The sequence below is a fragment of the Podarcis cretensis genome, assembly GCF_951804945.1.
Source record: "Podarcis cretensis genome assembly, chromosome: 13".
NCBI lineage: Eukaryota > Metazoa > Chordata > Lepidosauria > Squamata > Lacertidae > Podarcis > Podarcis cretensis.
In genome coordinates, this window is record NC_137182.1 from 9,937,856 (window position 1) to 9,962,675 (window position 24,820).

Genomic DNA, 24,820 nt, shown 5'->3' on the forward strand with positions numbered 1-24,820 from the left:
GCAGCGCGAGGGAATGGGTTAGACCCCTAATGGCCGTGCATAACCCGGCCATGAAGGACGTCCGGAAGTTTTTTCAGGCGATGGACGCTATGTATTCCAGCCAATTGGGGGAGAGTGTGACCCAACGGGAGCTGATGAGATGTAAGCAGGGGGACCTTTCCGTTAGAGACAATTGGTCCCGCTTTGCGATGCTAATACACAGGCTCGAATGGGATATGGACAGCCCGCCCATACGGATGCTGTTTGAGGAGGGGTTGTCCCCAGCCGTTAAAGATGAGCTCTCCCGTGCGCCCCGCCCGGAGACTATGGATCAGCTGACGAAATCTGCGCTGGCGATAGGCTCTCGCCAGGAAGCGCGCGCTTTGGAAAGGCGGGAAGGGAGAGGGGAGTGTTGCCCTGACTACCGCATTCCTGAGATGCCAAGGCAGCCTTCCGATGACGTGGTGCCAATGGAAATCGATGGGGCGCGCACACGCGAGGTGCCGAGCGCCCACCAAATAGTCAAAAGGGAGGCAAAGGCTGGGAGAAACTCCAAGAAATGTTTCCTCTGCCAACGGCCAGGACACTTTGCCAGGGTCTGCCCACAAAGAAAGGCTTGGCAAGGGATGGTGGGGGCCGCTGGAAATGAGGGGGAGGGGGCAGAGGACAAGGTGCAGGAAAACGCCAGCGCTTGACTGCCCACAGGGGGGCGCAGCAGCCAAGCGAACAACTAATTGAAGTGCCCCAACCGGACCCACCCAAGGTTTCTATAGCGATAGAGGTGACGCTAGAACTCCCAAATGGACACCCAGTCAAGGTGAAGGCAATGTTGGACTCAGGGAGCTCCTGTAATTTTTTTAGTAAGGAGTTTGCGCTGGAGCACCAGATCCACTTGCTGCCACTGGATTTCCCACTCCAAGTCACCACGATAGATGGCAGAGAGTTGCTAGGGGGGGAGGTGACACATCAAACCCCGCCAATGAGAATGAGTGTGTCCAGGCACACAGAAACCATAGCCTTTCACGTGGCCACACTGGCGGGACCCCCAATAATACTGGGGATGAGCTGGCTAGTGCTACATGATCCAGTGGTGGCGTGGCACCAACGCACGGTCACCTTCGGGTCAGCCCACTGTTTGGAACACTGTCTAGGAGGGGAGAAGCCCAGGGTGAGGTTGGCCAGAGCAGCAGCAACCACGCTGGAGCCGAAAGGGAAGGTGCCGCCACAGTACGCAGACTTACAAGAGGTCTTCAGCGAGAGGGAAGCAGACAGGCTGCCGCCACATAGGCCCTTCGACTGCCAAATCAACCTTCTCCCTGGGGCGCAGCTGCCGGTGGGTAAGCTGTATGCCATGTCCGACAGAGAGATGCAGGAGTTGCAAGACTTTATAGACAAGAACTTGAAAAGGGGGTTTATAAGAGAATCTAAGGCAGTGGGGGCAGCCCTGTGTTTTTTGTGGATAAGAAAAACACGGATCAGCCGAGGCTCATCGTGGACTATCGAAAATTAAACCTGGTATCAGAACCCGTGACCTTCCCAATGCCCAGAATTGATGATATTCTGACCAGGGTAAGGAAGGGTAAGATTTTTACCAAGCTGGACCTTAGGGGGGCCTACAATCTGATTCGAATGGAAAACCACCATGTTCACCCCCCTGGGGGCCTTTGAATATTTAGTTATGCCATTTGGATTACAGTCAGACTCTGCCTGTTTTCAAAGCTTCATGCACCATGTGCTGGGTCCCCTGCTGTACAAGAACTGCGTAGCATTTCTGGACGACGTCCTGATCTATTCGGACAATGAAAAACAGCATGTCCAGGACATTAGGGAAGTGCTGAAAAGGCTACGAGAGCACCAACTGTGGGTCAAGCTGGAAAAGTGCCAGTTTCACGCCAAGGAAGTGGAATTTCTGGGATACAGGTTGTCGGACAAAGGCCTAGCCATGGACCCCGGCAAGGTGCAGGCGGTGCTGGAATGGAAGGCCCCCAAAACCCAGAAGGATGTGCAGAGGTTCCTTGGGTTCAGCAACTTCTACCGGAAGTTCATCAAGAACTTTGCCCACTTAACCGCACCCATCACGGATTGTCTCAGTAGCAAAAAGAAGTTCGTCTGGACGGAAGGTGCCCAACGTGCCTTCGAGGGGCTAAAGCAGGCGTTCGCCTCGGAGGAACAGCTCCTGCACGTGGATCTGCAGAAACCGATGAGGCTAGAGACCGACGCGTCGGACAGAGCGATAGGAGCGGTGTTGCTCCAGCCGGGACCGGCCCAAGACACATGGAGGCCGTGCGCCTTCTTCTCAAGGAAGCTGAACGAATCGGAACAGAACTACACAGTGTATGATTGTGAACTGTTAGCTATTTATGCCGCGTTTCGCCAGTGGAGACATCTCCTGATAGGGGCTCAGCACAAGATCCAGGTTTGCACTGACCACAAGAACTTGGAATACTGGAGGACAGCGCGAGTGCTCAACCAGCGACAGATTCGGTGGGCACAGGAGTTCTCCAAGTTCTTCTTTGAGATCAAGTACATGCCAGGGCAAGAGAACGTGAGAGCAGACGCGCTTTCACGGAAACCGGAGTACACGGAAGGAGGAAGACCACCGGACGCTCAACATGTGTTCCCTGAGGAACGATGGGTTTGTGGGGGGGCATTGGTTGGGAAACGAGAACTAACCGAGTTGATTCGCCAGGACGAATTTGCCCAAACCAGAATCAGGGAACTAAGGGAAAATGGGAGAGACCGGGGGGACTTCGAGGTAAGGGAAGGGTTACTGTATTACAAGGGAGCAATGTATGTGCCCGGGGGGGCCTTACGGGAAAGGGTGCTCCGACAACTTCACGACAACCCTACAGCAGGACACTTTGGGCAACACAAGACCATGTTACTGGTCACTAGGGAGTTTTGGTGGCCGAAGGTGAGGGAAGATGTACGAGAGTATGTACGAGGGTGTGACCGCTGCCAAAGAGCCAAGGGGGAGCGGGCAGCCCCGGCAGGGTTACTAGAACCCTTGCCCACGCCGGGGAGACCCTGGGGGGTGGTATCAATAGATTTCATGACAGATTTGCCCAAATCCAGAGGTAAGACAGCAGTCATGGTAGTAGTAGATCTGCTAACCAAGATGTGCCATTTTATAGCATGCTCTCATGCGGTGACAGCCGAGGAAACCGCACAACTGTTTGTTACTCACATCTTCAGGTTGCATGGGGCTCCTTCGAGGGTTTTCTCTGATCGAGGGAAACAATTTACCTCGAGGTTCTGGAGGAAGCTTATGAGCTTATTGCAGGTGGAGGTGGGATTCTCGACGGCGAGGCACCCGGAAACTAACGGGCAGGCAGAGAGGGCGAACAGCATATTGCAGCAATATCTCCGCTGTTACGTCAACGAGAGGCAGAACGACTGGGTAGATAAGCTAGCACTGGCCGAGTTTGCGTATAACAATGCGGAGCATGTGTCCATGGGGATGAGCCCATTCTTGGCTAATTACAGGTGTCACCCCAGGGCCTTTCCCGGGAGGGGGGAGGAAGGGTGGTGCGTGCCTGCCGCAGAGCAGTTCGTGGAAGAAATGGAAGCACTAAACCAGCAGCTTAAGATGAATCTGGAAAGGGCCAAGGAAGAGTACAAGAGGCAAGCGGATAAACGTCGCCGGGAAGGGGAGACCATTAGGGTGGGGGACCGGGTGTGGTTATCCACTCAAGGATTGCCCTTCAAGGGTGGGTGTAAGAAACTCCGTCCGAAGCGGCTGGGGCCTTTCGAGGTGATACACCAAGTCAACCCGGTGGCATTCAGGCTCAAGTTGCCAGACAACATGAAAATCCACCCGGTATTTCATAAATCACTGCTCTCGCCGTACCGAGGGGAGCAGAGAGTCCGGGAGGTAGGAGGAGAAGGGCTCAGACACCCACCACTGGAAGAGAAGGAACACCACCAGCAGATAATGGAGATCCTGGATTCGCGGTGGCGGGGGCGGCAGGTGGAATACCTAGTAGCGTGGGAGGGGGAGCCCGAGTCAGAAAACACGTGGGTTCCAGAAGGGGAAATAGATGATGGGTATCTAGTGGAAGAGTTCCACAACAGGTATCCGAGGAAGCCCAAACCTCTGGAGAGATTCTGGGAGGAGCAATTTGCCACCACCAATGATGATGAGGAGGATTTTGTGGGTTTTCCAGCGTCCCCAGAGGAAGGAGGGGAGTCGTCAGGAGAGGAGGAATCAGATTGGGAAGCCCCTCCCATCAGAAACCGGGGCGGGTGGGGAGCGGGGTTTGAGTCCTCGGACGATGACGACAGCTCCTTTCGAGGGTTCCCTGCATCGTCGGCTGAAGATGGGGACAAGGTCACGTCACCGGGTCAGGCCGGGGGTGGAGGGGGTCCTGGGGGGGAGGTGGATGTCAGGGAACTGACATCAGAGCGAAAAGCGGAGGCAGGGCTCCAGAGCGATGCCGGAGAGGGAACCAGTCGGGGGGAAGGAATTCAGCGTGACACCAATAGGGAGGAGATGGAGGAATCAGTGTCAGGGCTCCAAGACCCTTCAACCGAAACCAGCGGAGAGAGTGCTGGCACGCCCTTGCCATCCCCTTACTTGCGCAGACGCGTTCCGCACAGGGAACATAGGCGGAGACTTGGGGTCAAACAGCTTTTATGCTGGAAGAGATTCAAGAAACGCCCACTGGCAGATTCTGCAAGTAACTAACAGGTCACGGAGGGCGAGTTCTAACCCTAAACATGTTTGAGCAAACCATCTAATTGAAGTGGAGGCAGTTTACGCACGAGTAACCACACTATACCATTACAGTGGGCTATAAATAATAAATTATTATTATTATTATTATTATTATTACTATTATACCACAAAATGGTGCCTCCCCACTACCAGGGAAGAAGGGATAAAGATCTACACCAGGAAAAAGGGGGGAATAAAGATCTGCATTGGGAACAAGGCTGGAGGAGTCCAGCAGCATGTCCTTTTTGCCAAGAGATATAGAGATGGCATGGGATGGGGGGCTGCTAAGGAGGTTACAGATTCAGCCTCCAAGAAGCATGCAGGCTTCGACTGGCTGGCTAAACTAGGTGAGGGTAGCTCATGGGATGGGACTTAGTCAACAGAGAGGCCAACATTGGACAGCTACTCCCTTCACCCCACGCACCAAGGGTTTGAGACTCAGGTGAGAGCTGAGTGCAGTGTGGGGACCAAGGTAGACAAACGACTCCAGAAGGAGCACAATGTGTCCCCCCGCAGAGGTACTAACACCCCATATATACATATTCAGCATATACCTTGGGTTACAGATGCTTCATGTTACAGACACTTCAGGTTACAGACTCTGCTAACCCAGAAATTGTTCCTCAGGTTAAGAACTTTGCTTCAGGATGAGAACAGAAATTGTGCGGCGGCAGTGGGAGGCTCCATTAGCTAAAGTGGTACCTCAGGTTAAGAACAGTTTCAGGTTCAGAACGGACCTCCAGAACTAATTACCGTATTTTTCGCTCTATAAGATGCACCAGACCATAAGACGCACCTAGTTTTTGGAAGAGGAAAACAAGAAAAAAGGAAGAACTTCCTGACAGTAAGAGCTGTTCGACAGTGGAATTTGCTGCCAAGGAGTGTGGTGGAGTCTCCTTCTTTGGAGGTCTTTAAGCAGAGGCTTGACAACCATATGTCAGGAGTGCTCTGATGGTGTTTCCTGCTTGGCAGGGGGTTGGACTCGATGGCCCTTGTGGTCTCTTCCAGCTCTATGATTCTATGATTCTATGAATTCCAGTCTACACTCAATTCCTCCCACAATTCAGTGAAATTATTACAAGCCCAGAGAGAAAACATCACAGAATTTGAATGCCCAGTCTAGCACAAAACAGATTTCCCCTCTAGATCACCAACTCGTATCTCTAACTGCTCCTCCCAATGCAGAGCTCTGCACATCCATCGCTCTCTTCCCCAGAGCCTATGAAATGCAGGCAGCAGGTGTCAAGACCAAACCATGTTTCCTAGTTTATTGAATAAGGCACAACTATTCAGAGGAGGAATCTAGCACACAACCCTCCCCCGGGCCACCTTTTAGTTATGCATTAATTTTTCCAGCTATAGCGATTCTCCAGAGCCTGCTGTAACCAGCTCTCCCCTGTTAATCGACTCGAATCTCTCCAGTATCGAGCCAATTCCAGTCTGGCAGCAATAAGCTGAAACGCTATTTAAACAGGAATTTAATGTGATTAAATTGCTAGATCCTCGTGCCAGTCAATAAAGCTGCGTCCTTTTTCACATTCCGATATCCTAAGTCTAGTCTCTTCATTCCTCGTCTGTCTGCATTGCTGCCTGCAATGATGGGGCTCACCCCTCAGCACCGCCTCCCGGGCAATGCAGAAGAAGCTGACAAAATTATTCAAGGAGGAAGGAAAAGCCAGAGAAAGACCTTTGCCTGCCTGAAAGGTGTTTTGAAAAAAACGGATGGCGCAAGCACTCACTTTTGACTCTGGTTTGGCAGGTTTTTGTAGTTGTTTCAAAACCTCTGTTTAACATTGGGACAAAAGAATTTGCAATGGCTGTTGTCGCTGCAGGTCTGTTACTCCGCATTTTTAAAAATATTTCGAATATTGTGCTTTTATTTCCAACTGTATCTCTTAGGTGACTTGGTAAGCACGAAGGTACAACAGATGCAGGTTGCAAACAAGTAACTTCTCTGCGACTTTCAAGTCCCTCTCCTTGTCTCCAGTCAGACCAAGGTAACCTCGCAATGGAATTTCCCCAGGATTCAGGAAATGCATACAGGAAAAAACAACAGTGTGTGGCAGCAGTGTGTGTGATGGAAGAGGTGGAGCCAGAGAGAACAGCTGCAACGGAAAGCAAGTTGCTGAACCAAAGCAGGGCAAGCCTGAGGCCGAGAAACACCAGCAGCTTCTCACCAGATTAAATTCAGGATAGGCTTTTGTTTCTTTTGTAATATAAAGGTTGGTGACAGGAGTGGAGTGTTTTAGTACAGTCATGCCTCGGGTTACAGACAATTCAGGCTGCACGTTTTCGGGTTAAGGACACGTCGAAACCTGGAAGTACCGGAACGGGTTAGTTCTGGGTTTCAACGCTCACGCATGCGCAGAAGTGCTAAATCGCGCTTTGTGCATGCGCAGAAGCCCCGAATTGCGGCCTGCATGTGCACAGACACGACGCTGCTGGTTGTGAACTCTGCAGGTTGCGAACATGCCTCCTGCACAGATCACGTTCGCAACCCGAATGTCCACTGTACAGTGGAACCTCGGTTACATACGCTTCAGGTTACATACGCTTCAGGTTACAGACTCCGCTAACCCAGAAATAGCGCTTCAGGTTAAGAACTTTGCTTCAGGATGAGAACAGAAATCATGCTCTGGAAGCGCAGCAGCAGCAGGAGGAGGCCCCATTAGCTAAAGTGGTCTTCAGGTTAAGAACAGTTTCAGGTTAAGAACGGACCTCCGGAACGAATTAAGTACTTAACCCGAGGTACCACTGTACAAGTTATTCAGCAAAGGCTTGCTCATATTTTTATGTCTCCGTTTCTGATCTCTGCGCTGCTAGTTTGCAAATAAGCAAAAAGAACAAACAGGAGCCTTAGGCTGTGTACACATTGCCTTCTTAAAACTCCTGGAAAGAAGGGCTGGCTGTTCAGCCATTCTGAGAATTGTAGCTCTTAGCAAATGACAGTTCCTAGGATTCTTTAGGGAAAGCCAGGTGTGTGCAAAGTGGAATGATACTGCTTTGAATGGATCGTGCAAGTGGGTCCTAAGTTTAATCTGATAGGTATACCGTATTTTTCGCTCTATAAGACGCACTAGACCACAAGACTCGCCTAGTTTTTGGAGGAGGAAAACAAGAAAAAAAATATTCTGAATCTCAGAAGCCAGAACAGCAGTTCTGGCTTCTGTGATAGCTGCGCAGCCTGCATTCACTCCATAAGACGCACACACATTTCCCCTTACTTTTTAGGAGGGAAAAAGTGAGTCTTATAGAGCAAAAAATACGGTAATCACATAAGAGATCTAACAGGGGCTTACGAGTTTCCAACCAGACAGGATCTTCCTTGTCCAACTTCTCCATTGACTCGTAGGTGCGATTTAGGGTCACTTCTTGTGCTCTGCTATCATTCACGATTGTATTCATTTCCTCTTCTTTCCTCTGTCATACACACACACACACACACAAAGTATTTTGTTTAGTGTGAACCTATCTACTTCCTGCATGGCAATCATATCTACAGGTAATGGGCAGTTCAACAATCCCTCTGATAAGGGTCATAAACTTCTTCTAATAAGGTGATTGGCAGATGAGTCGACAAAAGCTTTAGTCAACGATCAAAATTTGTCGCCTGACTAATCTTTAGGGGCAAGGGACACAGTTGAGCAACCATGTAAACAAGCCTTTGCCCAACTGTGATTCGGAAATGCAACAGGATGCTGGAATATCTTTCCCCTTGAGCTGCACTTTTAATGGCAGGCGTCTGCAAATAAAACAGGGCCTGCCAACATGGTTCCTCCAACATGCTGTGGTTGCGAACGACCAGCATCCCTGTCCCACAGACCATGCAAGCAGGGGCTGATGGAAGTTACTCTAATATGTTGACTATCCCTGAAATAAGGGATAATTTTCAGTTTTAGATGGACAGGTTTATCCAGGCATGCTTGGCCGGGACATGGGATAGGGCCTTCTTGGTGGTTGCTCCCAAACTTTGGAATTCTCTCCCTAGAGAAGCTGGACTGGCTCCCTCCTTGCTGTCCTTCCTTCCTCTGGAAGCTGAAGACTTTCCTGTTCCAATAGACTCTTGGGAACTGAATGCTTTTAATGAGGGGGCTGGTGCTGGGCTGTTTTGGTTGTGTTTGTCTGTCTGTTACAAACACACACAGGAGTTTTAATTCTATCCGTGTTTAATTCTGTTTTTAGGATTGTGTTTTTTCTCTTAATCTTTTTAGCTGTTCTTATTTTTGTCTGTCACCTGCCTCGAGTCCCTGTCGGGGAAGATAAATATATAATATCTATTCAGCAGCTGCACTGCAGGGGGTTGGAAAACCCTTCCAACTCTGCAATTCCAGATACAAAGGATTTGGTGACAGATGACATTATAAGATTTCTTTAAAACTATTCATAAAGTGGCAGGTTTGCTCTCAGGGTGCACATATAAACATGCACGCGCACACACACGCTGTCTGGTCAAAACAGATTTTGTAGGCTATTGGGCATACTACAAAACTACTTTAATAAACTGGATAATGGAATGAACACACCAGGGGGCATTATGCCTTTCATACGCCACTTTTAACCGTGATTTTGCAAAAGGTATAGCTTGGCACCAACTGCTGAGGATGTTGGGAAAGGCCTGTCCCCATTCCATGTTGCTCCGGTCTACTGCAGAGGTCAGCAAACTTTTTCAGCAGGGGGCCGGTCCACTGTCCCTCAGACCTTGTGGGGGGCCGGACTATATTTTTTGGGGGGGAATGAATGAATTCCTATGCCGCCGAGACCACATAACACCGGTCTTGAAAGACCTACATTGGCTCCCAGTAGGTTTCCCAGCACAATTCAAGGTGTTGGTGTTGACCTTTAAAGCCCTAAGAGTCCTCGGTCCAGTATACCTGAAGGAGCGTCTCCACCCCCATCGTTCAGCCTGGACACTGAGGTCCACCTCCGAGGGCCTTCTGGCGGTTCCCTCACTGCAAGAAGCAAAGCTACAGGGAACCAGGCAGAGGGCCTTCTCAGTAGTGGCACCTGCCTTCTGGAACGCCCTCCCATCAGATGTCAAAGAGATAAACAACTACCTGACAATTTAGAAGACATCTGAAGGCAGCCCTGTTCAGGGAAGTTTTTAATGTGTGACATTTTAATGTATTTTTAATCTTTGTTGGAAGCCGCCGAGAGTGGCTGGGGAAACCCAGCCAGATGGGCGGGGTATAAATAATAAATTGTTGTTGTTGTTGTTGTTGTTGTTGTTGTTGTTGTTGTTGTTGTTGTTACTATGCCCCACAAATAACCCAGAGATGCATTTTAAATAAAAGCACATATTCTACTCATGTAAAAACACGCTGATTCCCGGACTGTCCACGGGCATGATTTAGAAGGCGATTGGGCCGGATCCGGCCTCCGGGCCTTCGTTTGCCTACCCATGGTCTACTAAGTGTGAGAAGCTAGTCTGTTCCAGGGCTTCTGCTTCTTCTTTAAACGAAAGTGGAAATCTCTGAGAAGTGGCCACGCCCCAAAGTCCTGCCACGGCTGAGCACTGAGCATTGACACAATTTACCTACATCGTGTAGCAGACTAGTTTTCTGGTTTACTAAATGTGCAGCATCCCAATTTAAGGGCCTTGGGGTGGGGGGTGTTTAAGATCACACTTGTCCCTTCCAACTCTACAATTCTATGATTCTGAGATCAGGAAACAACACTGAATACAGACAAATCTGCAGTTGCTTCCATAAACCCACACTGTTTCCTTACCTGCCGCAAGCCGTACTTCCTTGAATGATTGATAGAGTCTGCCAGCATCTGTTCTATACCTCTTGGCTTACTGGTGGGAGCCTAAAATCCAACCAAACAGAAAAACAGGATTGTAAGCTTTTCACACCCTGACTCCAAACCTCGAATCTAATTGTGTTCCAAAACATACAGGTTGAAGAATCGCCCACAGTCAAGATCAGAATTCTTGGATTTTCAGGCCCACAGAGGAGATACATATTTTGCTTCACAGCAGTGTAACAGAATGGAGAGAGTGTAAAATGAGGGAGACCTGGGTTCAAATCTTCACTCGCTTGTGAAGCTCACAGGGAGATTTTCAGCCAGTCACTATTGCTCAGTCTAGCATACCTCACCCAAGTTACAGTGGAACCTCGGGTTGCGAACGTGATCCATGCGGGAGGCACGTTCGCAACCTGCAACGTTCGCAACCTGCAGCGCCACGTCTGCGTACATGCAGGTCGCGATTTGGTGCTTCTGCGTATGTGCAAAGCACGATTTAGTGTGTCTGCGCATGCACGAGCGCCAAAACCCAAAAGTAACCTGTTCCGGTACTTCCGGGTTCGGCGTGGTGTGCAACCTGAAAATGCATAAGTGTCTGTAACCCGAGCTACCACTGTATTATGAATTAATGTACCAAAATGGCTTTTAAGAAGTTTACAAGTATAAAATCAATCTTAAAAGCCACACATAATGAAAATATACCAAAAGAACCCACCCCAGTTAAAAGCTATAACCATTAAAAAAACAGTTCAACTAGGACAAGGAAGTTCAAATTCAGGGGAATTCCTGCCTAAAGAAGAGCAGGCAGAATGCCAAGACTGATGGGGCGTCTCACATTTCTGTAGACTAGGGGTGATCAAAGGCTTGATTACCCATTTCCTTCCAAGGCAGGACAGCTTACTCTATGGCATTAACCCCTTCATGCATTCATTGGACTTAAGCACGTTGGTGATACGAGACTGGTTATCCCACAAAATCACCCTTCCACAAAGATGGCAAAGCGCAGAACTTAGTCATAGAAAAACGCTCTCCTGCATCTAGGAATATTTAATGTTGCTAAAAACATAGCAGCTCCATAGTCACTGCTAAGTTGTAGACCAAAGTACTAATGTGGGGAGCGAGTCCCATTTCCCACAGCTAATTGTGCAAGTGAAGATCTAAAAGTGTGCTTAATGAAGCCAACTGCTTTTTTTAACCCAAGGTGCAGAAGAAGGGCCAGTGACTAGTTACCACATTTGACCTTCAAATTCTGATTTAAGCACCTCAGTCAATGCTGTAAGGAGTGCTCCCATCCTCCTGCCTGGTGACCAACCTACTTAACAAACATTCCTTCCCATTACATATTAACACAGAGACAGACTCGTTCAGCTCTCAAAACTTTTAAGAGAAAACTCGGCAGGGAGTAAATTACTTGCTTTCAAGCAAGAAATATTACAGTGAATCCAACTTCATTCAAAGTTGCGTTCGTACTGGGAGTCTTTGGGGCACCCCACAATTGCCTAACCTTGGCTTCCATAGGTTCAGGTGTGATAGGAATTTTATGGTCTTAGATATAGGGTAATGTTCATAAGTGTACCAACCAAGCGTGTACATAGATCAGCACTGGAACCATTTTGATTCCTAAACTGAGCAAATGTTTTCTCTGCAAGGTCAAAGTGGGAAGCCTCCCCATTGTCTCTTTCCTCACAAATCCTGTCTTAAGGGCACATTTAAGATATGAATAGGGTGTGAGCCTGTGACCTGGCCCAGGAACTAAGTATTTATCATTACAAAAGACTGGCCAGGCTCCCCAGGAAATCCAATCAAGTAACCTGCCAGACAGGAGATAAACAACCTTCAAATTTCTGTTTTAGACCGCCTTTTCTGTGATGTAGGTGTGATGTATCTGAGGGGTGGTCTTAGGTTACACCCCTTCTGTGATGTATGTATGACATTTCTGGGGGTGGTCTTGATCTACAGGTTGGCAATTTCAAAAGTCTTTATAAGGCCTTGAGCGCCATTTTTCTGGATCCTCCTCCTCTCCTGTGGGTGAGAGGAGCACCCTGTTGCAACAGATCGATAAAGATCAAGCTTACTAGCTGCTTTGCTTCTCAATATTCTCTGGTTGGCCTCTGTTATTTTCTCCTACCAATAGGGAACCTATGTAAGGACTCTATATGGGCTCTTGGATACCCCATAAGGGAAAAGGGCAATTTTTATTTACAACACAAGTCAGGGATCACAAGCAAGAGACTTCAGCCAGGAGACTGAAGCAAGACAGTGGCCAGTAGACCTGAACTTTATTGTTGCAACAAGACTTCCAACTACCACTTGGAAGAAGCACAAGAGAAGCCCCGAACAAAGGATGCCCCTCTTTCTTATAATTTCCCCAATTTCCGCCCTCCCTTCTCCACAGATGGGCGGGGTTTGCGGCACCTAGCGGGTGCTCACCTGGGCGGGTGCCTCCCACCTGTTTGGGCCGGCCTTTGACCCGCCCTTGGCCAGGAAAACCAAGAGAGGCTTGGGCAAAGGGGTCAGCCTCTTTTCTTTAGCCTTTGCCCCACCCCCGGCCAGCCAGCCATTGTCCTCCCTGGCCGAGGGCGGGTCAAAGGCCAGCCCAAACAGGTGGGAGGTACCTGCCCAGGTGAGCCCCCACTCGGTGCCGCAAACCCCGCCCACCTGTGGGGAAGAGAGGGTGGAAATTGTCATAACTATGATATAAACTGGGAGGGGGTCTTCTGACAGATACCTGAGCACCAGCCAGGCTTGCCCTTTCCCTCACATGACCTCCAGATTCCAATCTTTAGGTGAAACAAAGGAAAGTATTTACATTTTCCTGTTTCCCCAGCCAAGTTAAACACACCCTTTGTCTTGACTGAGACCCCAATCCATTGAGGTTGGGTTTGGATTGTTCTTGGAATGACGACCTGTCTGGCACTCAGGTGCCAGGATGCCAGCCATTCACCCACTCACTTCAGGGATTGCATTAAACAACAACAACACTTCAGGGATTATGGATGCCCCTACCCAGGTCCCAAGCTCCTCCGCTGCTAGCCATTTTCCTTCTGAGTAGAACAACGTTGCAATGGTGAAAATCCGTCACTGGAGTGATTTTATATTCTAAAGTTTTCCCATTGAGCCAGTACAATTATCAGTGAATTGCTACATTTGGCAATGGTCGGCAGAAGCTCTTTGTCTTTTGACTTAAATGAGAGGATTCGAAGCAGAATAGCTGAAACTGGGAAAGGGTTAACCCTCTACCCCAGGGTTATAGCTCTGATCCAGTTTGATGCTCCCCATGGCAGCTTTAAAGTCTTCCAAAAATATGACAAGATCTGAGCACATACATTTCCATTCGTGTGTAGTTTGGCCCCTTAAGATTTTGGTTTCATGAAGACACCATCCAATTCACAGTATATCTCTCTCAATTTCAGTTGAACCTTCATCTTAACATTTGAGTAGTAACGTAAGGCCAGAAAATTACCTGGGCATATTCTTGATTTCTGGCATTTTCGGGAACTGGTTCTTTTTTCACCGCTTTGTACACATCCCAGTTTGCGAGGTTTTTACTGCCTCCTTGCGATTCTGACCCAAACTGAGTGTCTGATGGATAATGCAGAGGTGACGAGGCAGAATGTTCTGTGAAGCCTTCTGCTAGGTTTCTTCTGTAAATGGACAAAAAGAGGATTTTGGGAAATGAAACGAAAAAAATAGAATGAGCTTTAGATCAACAAATTGGGTGGGGCATTGATGACAGGGAGATGATGCCATGTGTACCCCCAAATAAGGCACATTGTCTCACACTGAACGCACATTAGCATGCAGTGTGTGCATGTGGACGAGGCGAAACACATGCACTCCCACCCTCAACACCCTCATCATGCGGATTCCTAACATTCAAATCCTAGAGGTGTCGGGAGAAAGCAGTAACCTGAAGATGGACAAATTACCAAGTCATGTTAGCAACATTTTTAAAAGGCTCTCTCCCTGCCTTCAAGACTGACCCAGAAACTCCAGCAGGTGCAGAATGCCGCGGCGAGACTCCTTATGGGGTCTTCGCTGCGAGATCACATTCATCCGGTACTATACCAGCTGCACTGGCTCCCGGTGGAGTACAGGATCAGGTTTAAGGTGCTGGTTTTAACCTTTAAAGCCCTATACGGCCTAGGACCCTCGTACCTACGGGACCGCCTCTCCTGGTATGTCCCACAGAGGAACTTATGGTCTTCAAACAAAAACATCTTGGAGGTCCCGGGCCAAAGAGAGGTTAGGTTGGCCTCAACTAGAGCCAGGGCCTTCTCGGCCGCGGCTCCAATCTGGTGGAACACTCTGTCACAAGAGACTAGGGCCCTGCGGGACTTGACATCTTTCCGCAGGGCCTGCAAGACAGAGCTGTTCCACCAGGCCTTTGGTCAGGGCGCAGCCTGACCCCCCTCCTCTGGCAATCTGCACAGAATTTTGCTTAATGGTTGCCATCAATTTGATTTTAATTAATTTTTATAATGAAATGTTTTTAGAATCGTTGGATTATTTTGATTGTTGTTAGCCGCCCTGAGCCCAGCTTCGACTGGGCAGGGCGGGATATAAATTAATTTTATTATTATTATTTATTATTATTATTAAATTGCCCTGAAGCCACAGTAGTGCACCAGGGTTTTAAACAGCTCCCGTAAGCTGTTTCATTTTATGAGTGTAAAGTAAAGTAAAGGACCCTTGACAGTTAAGTCCAGTCATGAATGACTCTGGGGTTGCGGCGCTCATCTTGCTCTACTGGCCGAGGGATCCGACGTTTGTCCGCAGAGAGTTTTTCCGGGTCATGTGGCCAGCATGACTGAGTTGCTTCTGGCAAAACCAGAAACGCTATTTCCCTTCCTGCTGGAATGTTACCTATTTATCTACTTGCACTTTGATGTGCTTTCGAACTGCTAGGTTGGCAGGAGCAGGGACTGAGCAACAGGAGCTCACCCCGTTGCGGGGATTTGAACTTCTGACCTTCCGGTCGGCAAGCCCAAGGCTCAGTGGTTTACACCACAGCGCCATCTGCGTCCCTTTTATGAGTGTAAGGTAAAGGTAAAGGGACCCCTGACCGTTAGGTCCAGTCTCAAAAGACTCTGGGGTTGCGGCGCTCATCTCGCTTTACTGGCTGAGGGAGCCGGCGTACAGCTTCCGGGTCATGTGGCCAGCATGACTAAACCGCTTCTGCTGAACCAGAGCAGCGCACGGAAAAACCATTTACCTTCCTGCCGGAGTGGTACCTATTATCTACTTGCACTTTTTGGCGTGCTTTCGAACTGCTAGGTTGACAGGAGCTGGGACTGAGGAACGGGAGCTCACCCCATCACGGGGATTCGAACCGCCAACCTTCCGATCGGCAAGCCCAAGGCTCAGTGGTTTACAACACAGCGCCACCCGCGTCCCTTTTATGAGTGTAAGGTAAAGGTAAAGAGATCCCTGACCATTATGAGTGTAAGGTAAAGGTAAAGGTACCCCTGCCCGTACGGGCCAGTCTTGACAGACTCTGGGGTTGTGCGCCCATCTCACTTAAGAGGCCAGGGGCCAGCGCTGTCCGGAGACACTTCCGGGTCACGTGGCCAGCGTGACATCGCTGCTCTGGTGAGCCAGAGCCGCACACGGAAACGCCGTTTACCTTCCCGCTGGTAAGCAGTCCCTATTTATCTACTTGCACCCGGAGGTGCTTTCGAACTGCTAGGTTGGCAGGCGCTGGGACCGAGCAGCGGGAGCGCACCCCGCCGCAGGGATTCGAACCGCCGACCTTTCGATCGGCAAGCCCTAGATGCTGAGGCTTTAACCCACAGCGCCACCTGCGTCCCTATTATGAGTGTAGGGCTCTCTAAAAAACCAGCCTAGAAGTCTGCAGCAAACAAATAAATAAAGGGTCAAGTACAAGAAAATCAGAACTGGCCTTAGTAAATGGGGACCATTGGATGGATGTGTTTGTCAACTTACAAAGTTGCAGCGCATCTCAAGAAAGGGCCAGAGGCAGGTTACTGCCTTCCAGCCAGTGTCGGAGGCGGGGAGGCTGTAGCTCAGTGGACAAGCATTCACTCTGCCTGGTTCAAACCCTGGCATCTCCAGGTAGGATTCGGAGTGATCCCTGCCTGAAACCCTAGTGAGCTGTTACCAGTCGATGTAGACAGCATTAAGCTGGTCTGGTTTGCCAGGTTCCTACAGTGGTGCCTCGCAAGACGAAATTAATCCGTTCCGTGAGGCTCTTCGTATAGCGTTTTTTTCATCTTGCGAAGCAAGCCCATTGACAGCTTAGCGGATTAGCGCTATTAGCGGTTTAGTGGCTTTTAGCGGATCAGCTGATAAGCGGCTTAGGGCTTAGGAAAAGGGGGGGGGAGGGAAAAAACCCCGCAGGAACTCGCAAGACATTTTCGTCTTGCAAAGCAAGCCAATAGGGAAATTCGTTTTGCGAAGGGCCTCCAAAACGGAAAACCCTTTCGTCTAGCGGGTTTTCCATCTTGCGAGGCGTTCGTCTTGCGGGGCACCACTGTATGTTCCTATGACATGCAGGATGGCCATTCTGGGTTTCGCTAGTAGAAATAAAGGTCTTGAAACTGACAGCCATACTCAGAACTACACCATTTCCCTGTTATTTCTTTTGTTAAACTCCACCCCAGTCTCCAAGCGGTGCAGAGGTACCAGGGGTACCAGGCAAGCTTGCCAGGTTCTGTGTTCCCTTTGGGGACAATGAGGCACAGCGGAAACTGTGGTGTCTTTATGACATATGGTTTCTTGGCACATCTATATATATATATACCTGTGCCTTGATGGAGTGTGTACAGAGCATCCACATCCCAAGAGGGCCCTGTTCTTTCCAGCCTCAGATTTCAAGAGACCCCAGACATCATGTCTGACCCTCTCTGCTGCATAAAACAGACATCCTGCCTCATGCTCTGGCTCACCACCCCAGCTTGCAAAAAAATAAAATAAAATCTGTTCAGTTACATACGGTAATCCAAAAGGAAATCCTACACTCTTAAAACCATGGGTAGGCAAACTAAGGCCCGGGGGCCAGATCCAGCCCAATCACCTTCTAAATCCGGCCCGTGGATGGTCCAGGAATCAGCATGTTTTTACGTGAGTAGAATGTGTCCTTTTATTTAAAATGCTTCTCTGGATTATTTGTGGGGCATAGGAACTCGTTCATTTTTTCCCTTCAAAATACAGTCTGGCCCCCCACAAGGTCTGAGGGACAGTGGACCGGCCCCCTACTGAAAAAGTTTGCTGACCCCTGCTTAAAACCCTTTTGTCACCACCTACTAACACATAGCTACAGGACAGAACCTATCCTCCGTGTCCAACATAGTCTTCCTCTTCCTAATGTCTTTCTTGATGAGTTAACGGTGAGCCCATTATTAGCTTTGTTCCTCCAATGACCCACACTCAACTAGCTATGCCAACATAAACTGGATCCAGCAGAGTTTGGCACAGTTTAATCAAACCTCCATTAATTCTAACTTTTACAAAATCCAGGAATTATGGGGAGCATCTAGCACCCAGGAGTTGAGGGGATCCTTGCTCCTCCCCCCCCCAAAAAAAAACACCTTTTAACACTATTAATATTTTGGGTAGTCAAGAAAAGTGCATTTGGAACAGGATTTCACACTCACACAGCATAAACTGACAAAGGCAGGTCTTTAAAAGGCAAGCATGGTTTGGAGAATCTTTCATCTGAACGGAGAGGTTCCCACTTTGTACTAGTCAGTGCCTGATCCCTTCGTCTGTCAGGAAAAACCAGCTGGCCCGACCGGTTGCGCCAGATTTTTGAGTATTGTTCTGAATGTTTGGAAAGCCATACCAACCTTATTGCCCCTGCTTCTTGAAGCGACAACTGCTTCACTTTTTCAGCAAGAAGGTCACTGCAGAGCTGGTCATATGGCTTGTCCATAGAATGCTCGCCCATCACCCACACCCAGACGTCACCGTCTGCTCCCAGCTTCCACTGAACGGATTTCCCATGGACTGCAAAACAAAAAAAACAAGGTTCAGTAGGAAGGCCCCATGAGAAGGGACCTCCCAGCCAGGGCAATGATACACAGTGTGTTGACTAGGCCAACACACTGACCAGTCCAGTCCTTACTGCACAGACCTCATTCCAGCACAACCCATGATGGAGTGTGTGTTTTCATAGCTCATTGGCAAAGTGAATGGCTGGCATAATGAGAGCCCATTTTCAGCCCCTAAAGGTAAAGGTAAAGGGACCCCTGACCATTAGGTCCAGTCGTGACCGACTCTGGGGTTGCGGCGCTCATCTCACTTTATTGGCCGAGGGAGCCGGCGTTCAGCTTCCAGGTCATGTGGCCAGCATGACTAAGCCACTTCTGGCGAACCAGAGCAGCGCACGGAAACGCTGTTTACCTTCCCGCCGGAGTGGTACCTATTTATCTACTTGCACTTTGACGTGCTTTCGAACTGCTAGGTGGGCAGGAGCAGGGACCGAGCAACGGGAGCTCACCCCGTTGTGGGGATTCAAACCGCTGACCTTCTGATCGGCAAGTCCTAGGCTCTGTGGTTTAACCCACAGCGCCACCCGCGTCCCAACTGGCCCCTAGCAGCCAGTTAAAAATTTCATTTAACAGACCTGGGAAAGACCTGCCTCTGTCTTCTGAGATGGGCTGGCAGAAAAGACAACCCTAGGTTAGATGCACCAGTGATCTTATTCTATAAATTGGGGGTGTGCGACTCTCCAGCTCCTTAGTTATCCCAGTTTCTTTGACCAGAACACACCAGGTTTACTTCTGAGTGTCTGATTATGACGTTGTGTGTTTCATGCAAACAGTTTCCACAGTAATCTCCCATCTGGAAGCAGCCCAGCAATGTACACAAAATGGCCCACGTTTGTTTAGATGTGGTAGCTTGCAGGTTTGCAGTTACCATAAGGGAGCTTGCCAAGTGGAGAATGAGATGTGACGAAAAAGTTGGTTTTGCTGGACTGGTTGGATCAAAAAGTGTTTCGTTTTTTTCTTTCTTTCCCTGCCAGCAAAATGGTTAGTGAATGGCAGTCTCTGATTGGCCGTGGTTCCAGGAAAGAGAATGAGGAAAGAGTTGGTTGAATTGTGTTGGAATAGAGGTTGGGGAGATAGGTAGGGAAACAGGTTGAGGTAGAAAAAGTGGGAAATGACTGGCAGAGTCCGAGACCAGGGAGAAGAGTTGGTGGAAGAAGATTGGAAGAAATTCAAAGATTATTTACAGAAACATTGTAAAATTATTGAATGTTAAAATGATGTTGGAATGAAACGAAGTGGTTTTAGCAATAAAGTTAAAAGGAATATGTAAAAAGGGATGGATATTAGACAAAAACTCGAAATTATAATATGTGAAGACAAAGAATTAAGAGAAAATAGAGAGAGTATGGATTTGCTGAATTATTTGAATTGGAATACAAAAAAGGGAGGTGTGAGGAAGTCATGAAAATAAGTAAATGAACTGTAAGATATAGAAAGAGGGATTTGTTTTTAATTGTTTTTGTTTTTCTCAGTGTTTGTATTTTTTGTATCTTTTTTTCTTTTTTATTATTATTTTTGTAACTTTTCTTGTGGAAACTTTAATAAGTATTATTTTTTTAAAAAAAGTGAATGCGAGAAAAAGTTGGAAAGAAAAAAACAATTTCCACTCTGAGTGTATTGTGAAGGACAGAGTGTGGTGTCCTGCAGGAGAAATAGACCAGAATTTCACTGGGAGGCAGAGGTTGAGCCAGGATAAAGTAGGAGCTGGAAAGGAACAGCCTATTTGGGACTCAAATCTAGTCTGGAGGGGAGAGATTCTTCCAAGCAAAAGAAGAAACTCCCAAAACCCAGTGAAGGGAGGGGTGTGTGGAGAGCCCTTGGGTCTATTACTTAAAGTACCTCCGGAGCAGGATTGTTAAAGGGGGTGGATAACTGAAAGAATCACCATACAAAGGAACCAAACCTATAATGCCAAAAACAACTGAGAGCGAATTAAAGTGAAATCACATTCCATTCCTCAAGTAACCTAAGTTTAATCCATTTGTGTTATATACTATCTTGCCTTAAGTAAATCTTTATTGTTTATTTAAAGAAAACCTGTCTGAGACTCCAACTTACAGTGGTACCTCAGGTTAAGTACTTAATTCGTTCTAGAGGTCTGTTCTTAACCTGAAACTGTTCTTAACCTGAAGCACCACTTTAGCTAATGGGGTCTCCCGCTGCCACTGTGCCACCGCCGCACGATTTCTGTTCTCATCCTGAAGCAAAGTTCTTAACCCGAGGTACTATTTCTGGATTAGGAGAGTCTGTAACCTGAAGCATATGTAACCTGAGGTACCACTGTACTAAATATCCCCTCACAAAGGTCCCCTGCAGGATACTCTGGGTTAGAATTTTAAGAGGAAAGGAAAAGAATCCTTTGGGTAAAGGGTTGTTCAGTGAGGGGGGGGGGCAATTTATCTACCGTATTTTTCGCCCTATAGGACGCACTTTTTCCCCTCCAAAAATGAAGGGGAAATCTGGGTGCGTCCTATGGGGCGAATGCAGCCTTTCGCTGAAGCTTGGAGAGCGAGAGGGGTCGGTGCGCACCGACCCCTCTCGCTCTCCAGGCTTCAGGAAGACATCCGCAGCGTGGGGAGCCCTGCAGGAATTCCCCGCAGGGCTCTCCACGCTGTGGATAGCAGCCTGCCGCCCGGCGCGTGGGGCACCCTGAAGCAGAGCGCCCCTCGCGCCGGGCAGACATCGGCCAGCCCCACAAGCTCGGGGGACAGCAGGGAGGCGCAGCGCCGCCATCCCGCTGTTCCTCGACCTGGTTCGGTTTCCCCAACCTGCTTTTGGGGGGAAATAAAGGAAAAAAATTTTTCCTTTATTTCCCCCCCAAAAAACTAGGTGCGTCCTATGTGACGGAGCATCCTATGGGACGAAAAATACGGTAAGTGCGAGCGGGTCCAACGGTGTGAGAGGTAAAAGTGCCGTCTCGCCCGTTGCACGAGAGCCTATGGTATGGTTGATTTCATCACTGGGATTTCCTGTTCCTCCAATGAAACACACCCTGATTACTGTTACTGATCTGATGCTTTGACATGAACACAATTGTATTCCTGTTACAGTACTTGGATTCCATTCATTGTAAGCCATCCTGGGAGTTCTTCAGAACTGAAGGGCAAGATGGCTCCACTGAGAAACCAAGGGTGGTAGAATCATAGAATCATAGAATCATGGAGTTGGAAGAGACCACAAGGGCCATCGAGTCCAACCCCCTGCCAAGCAGGAAACACCATCAGAGCACTCCTGACATATGGTTGTCAAGCCTCTGCTTAAAGACCTCCAAAGAAGGAGACTCCACCACACTCCTTGGCAGCAAATTCCACTGTCAAACAGCTCTTACTGTCAGGAAGTTCTTCCTAATGTTTAGGTGGAATCTTCTTTCTTGTAGTTTGGAACCATTGCTCCGTGTCCGCTTCTCTGGAGCAGCAGAAAGCAACCTTTCTCCCTCCTCTATGTGACATCCTTTTATATATTTGAACATGGCTATCATATCACCCCTTAACCTCCTCTTCTCCAGGCTAAACATGCCCAGCTCCCTTAGCCGTTCCTCATAAGGCATCGTTTCCAGGCCTTTGACCATTTTGGTTGCCCTCCTCTGGACACGTTCCAGTTTGTCAGTGTCCTTCTTGAACTGTGGTGCCCAGAACTGGACACAATACTCCAGGTGAGGTCTGACCAGGTAGTTTTACTCAGAGTAGATATTAAATGCCAGGTGGTGGTGGTGGTACGACTGCAATGGCTTCCATTTCGTTTCCAGGCACAGTTCAAAGTGCTGGTGCCGACCTATAAAGCCATAAATGGGTCAGGACTGCAATACCTCAAGGACTGCCTGTCTCTATATGAACCGACCTGGACATCTGAAGTCCTTCTTTGTGTGCCTCCTCCATGAGAGGCTTGGAGGGTAGCAACATGAGAGCGGGGCCTTTTTCGTGGTGGTTCCCCAGTTGTGGAATGCTCTCTCTAGGGAGGCTCGTCTGGCGCCTATGTAGCAAAACTTAAGGCACCTGGTGAAAACATTCCTCTTCAACCAGGCCTTTGGCTAATTAAACAATCTGGCCTTTTATACTGTGGGGGGTATTGCTTTTGTTTGTTATTATGTTACGCGTTTTTGTGTTTTTATATTGTCAACCACCCTGTGATTTTCGGAGAAGGGAGGTATAGAAATTTAACAAATAATACAGAGACAGCTAGGTTGGTGACTGGGAGCGGCTGCCGAGACCATATAACACCAGTCTTGAAAGACCTACACTGGCTCCCAGTACGTTTCCGAAGCACAATTCAAAGTGTTGGTGCTGACCTTTAAAGCCCTAAACGGCCTCGGTCCTCTATACCTGAAGGAGCGTCTCCACCCCCATCATTCAGCCTGGACACTGAGGTCCAGCACCGAGGGCCTTCTGGCGGTTCCCTCGCTGCGAGAAGTGAGGTTACAGGGAACCAGACAGAGGGCCTTCTCGGTGGTGGCACCTGCCCTGTGGAACGCCCTCCCACCAGACTTTTAGAAGACATCTTAAAGCAGCCCTGTTTAGGGAAGCTTTTAATGTGTGATATTTTAGTGTATTTTTGGTTTCTATGGAAGCCGCCCAGAGTGCCTGGGGAAACCCAGCCAGATGGGAGGGGTATAAATAATAAATTATTTATTATTATTATTATTATTATTACAAAGGGGGAAAGGTAGACAGAGTTACTTCATTTCCATGAGAAAGGAGAGCTGTGTGTGACAGCTGAGGGTTTTCTCCCTATGAGTGATCTACTAGGAATTGGACCTGCCTGAACCACTTCAAAATAAATTTACTGAGCAGCCTGATGCTTGTGTGTTTAATGTAGCTAGTGAAGCATAGTGACTGAGGTGAGAGGGAGAGACAGCTGCTGTTTGAAACAAAGTCCTCACCTCAAATCTCACCTCTGCAATGATCTCACCAGGTGGCCTCAGGTAACTGTAGCTCTCTCTGTCTGTCTCTGTCTCTCAGCCTTCCTTCCCCCCTCCATCCACACAGACTTCTCCCCTCTCCAGTTTAGGAATACAGTGGTACCTCGGGTTAAGAACTTAATTCGTTCTGGAGGTCTGTTCTTAACCTGAAGCAGCACTTTAGCTAAAGGGGCCTCCCGCTGCCACCGCACAATTTCTGTTCTCATCCTGAAGCAAAGTTCTTAACCCGAGGTACTATTTCTGGGTTAGCAGAGTCTGTAACCTGAAGCGTATGTAACCTGAAGCGTATGTAAACCGAGGTACCACTGTAATAGTACTACTGACCTACATAATAGGCTTCTTATGATTATTAGTGATCTAAAGACTTGCATACAGTGGTACCTCGGGTTACATATGCTTCAGGTTACATACGCTTCAGGTTACAGACTCTGTTAACCCAGAAATAGTACCTTGGGTTAAGAACTTTGCTTCAGGATAAGAACAGAAATCGTGCTCCGGCGGCATGGTGGCAGCAGGAGGCCCCATTAGCTAAAGTGGTGCTTCAGGTTAAGAACAGTTTCAGGTTAAGAACGGACCTCCGGAACGAATTAAGTACTTAACCTGAGGGACCACTGTATAATACTTGGTATTAACTTCCATTTGTAGGGAAGTACTTTCTTACACCCTACCCCAAAGCTTCACTTATTGTGTTGTATTCTAATTTGCCCTGAAAACATGCTTGAAGGGCACAATAGAAATCTCAATAATAAATGCAAATAACAACCAACAACCGCTCATTTTCTTCCCACTAGATTTCAAATGCCCAGGCACCAGCAGAGCCGCTTGTTCACTGACCTTTCTTCACTGCAGGCTGCGGCGAAGTGACCGCGACTTCTCTTTCCTTCCATCTTCTGATCTGCTCCTGCCTCATCTTGAAGAACAAGATCTGCTTCTGCTCCTCGCTCAGCTCTGCCAGGAGCTCCGGGTCCACGTACATGTCTGCCAGGATCTGCTTCAGCATGGCTGCAGAATGCTCCTGGGCATGGACGGAGGAGATCTGTGGTGCCAAGACTGAACCCCCGGAAGAGAGAGGAAAAGTCACTCTCCTCGCCTGGCCAGGACAACCACCTCGGTGGCCCAAGGAGAAGCAGAACCTTTTCTCCACCCAAGAGACACAGCAGGAATGTAGGCTGTCTACATGGCAATTACACACTCCCAAATAGCTGCACCTATTTTAGCTCCGACTTCCTGCAAGGACTTCAAAAGTAAACAGAGAGCTCACGGAGGAAACAAATAAATCAAGGACTTGGCTGCCCTCGGATGGAAACTCAGCATCCGGAGCTAAGCAGCACTTTTACCCATCTCTCTATCCGTACATGTGAACAAAACAACAGCCAGGTTCGGAGGATGCTTTTTGCTGACAAGAACGCCTGTGTCAAAGCACTCCTTCATAGCTAAAGTTACAGGTGTGGC

At 48.5% G+C, this 24,820-nt stretch overlaps 1 protein-coding gene across 3 annotated transcripts in view; it reads right to left on the reverse strand.

The window, feature by feature from the left end:
* SH2D4A (SH2 domain containing 4A) overlaps nucleotides 1–24,820 on the reverse strand; it is a 53,727-nt gene that overhangs the window by 15,134 nt on the left and 13,773 nt on the right. For 2 of the 3 annotated variants that reach the window (XM_079949788.1, XM_079949789.1), the window contains exons 2-6: nucleotides 24,203–24,418; nucleotides 18,250–18,409; nucleotides 13,905–14,085; nucleotides 10,424–10,504; nucleotides 7,996–8,116 (exon numbers count right to left, since the gene is read on the reverse strand). In XM_079949788.1, coding sequence (XP_079805914.1) covers nucleotides 7,996–8,116; nucleotides 10,424–10,504; nucleotides 13,905–14,085; nucleotides 18,250–18,409; nucleotides 24,203–24,368 — 709 coding nt within the window. In that variant the 5' untranslated portion in view covers nucleotides 24,369–24,418. Of the gene's footprint in view, nucleotides 1–7,995; nucleotides 8,117–10,423; nucleotides 10,505–13,904; nucleotides 14,086–18,249; nucleotides 18,410–24,202; nucleotides 24,814–24,820 lie in introns of those variants that run through there. The other variant, XM_079949787.1, reaches the window with a different exon arrangement.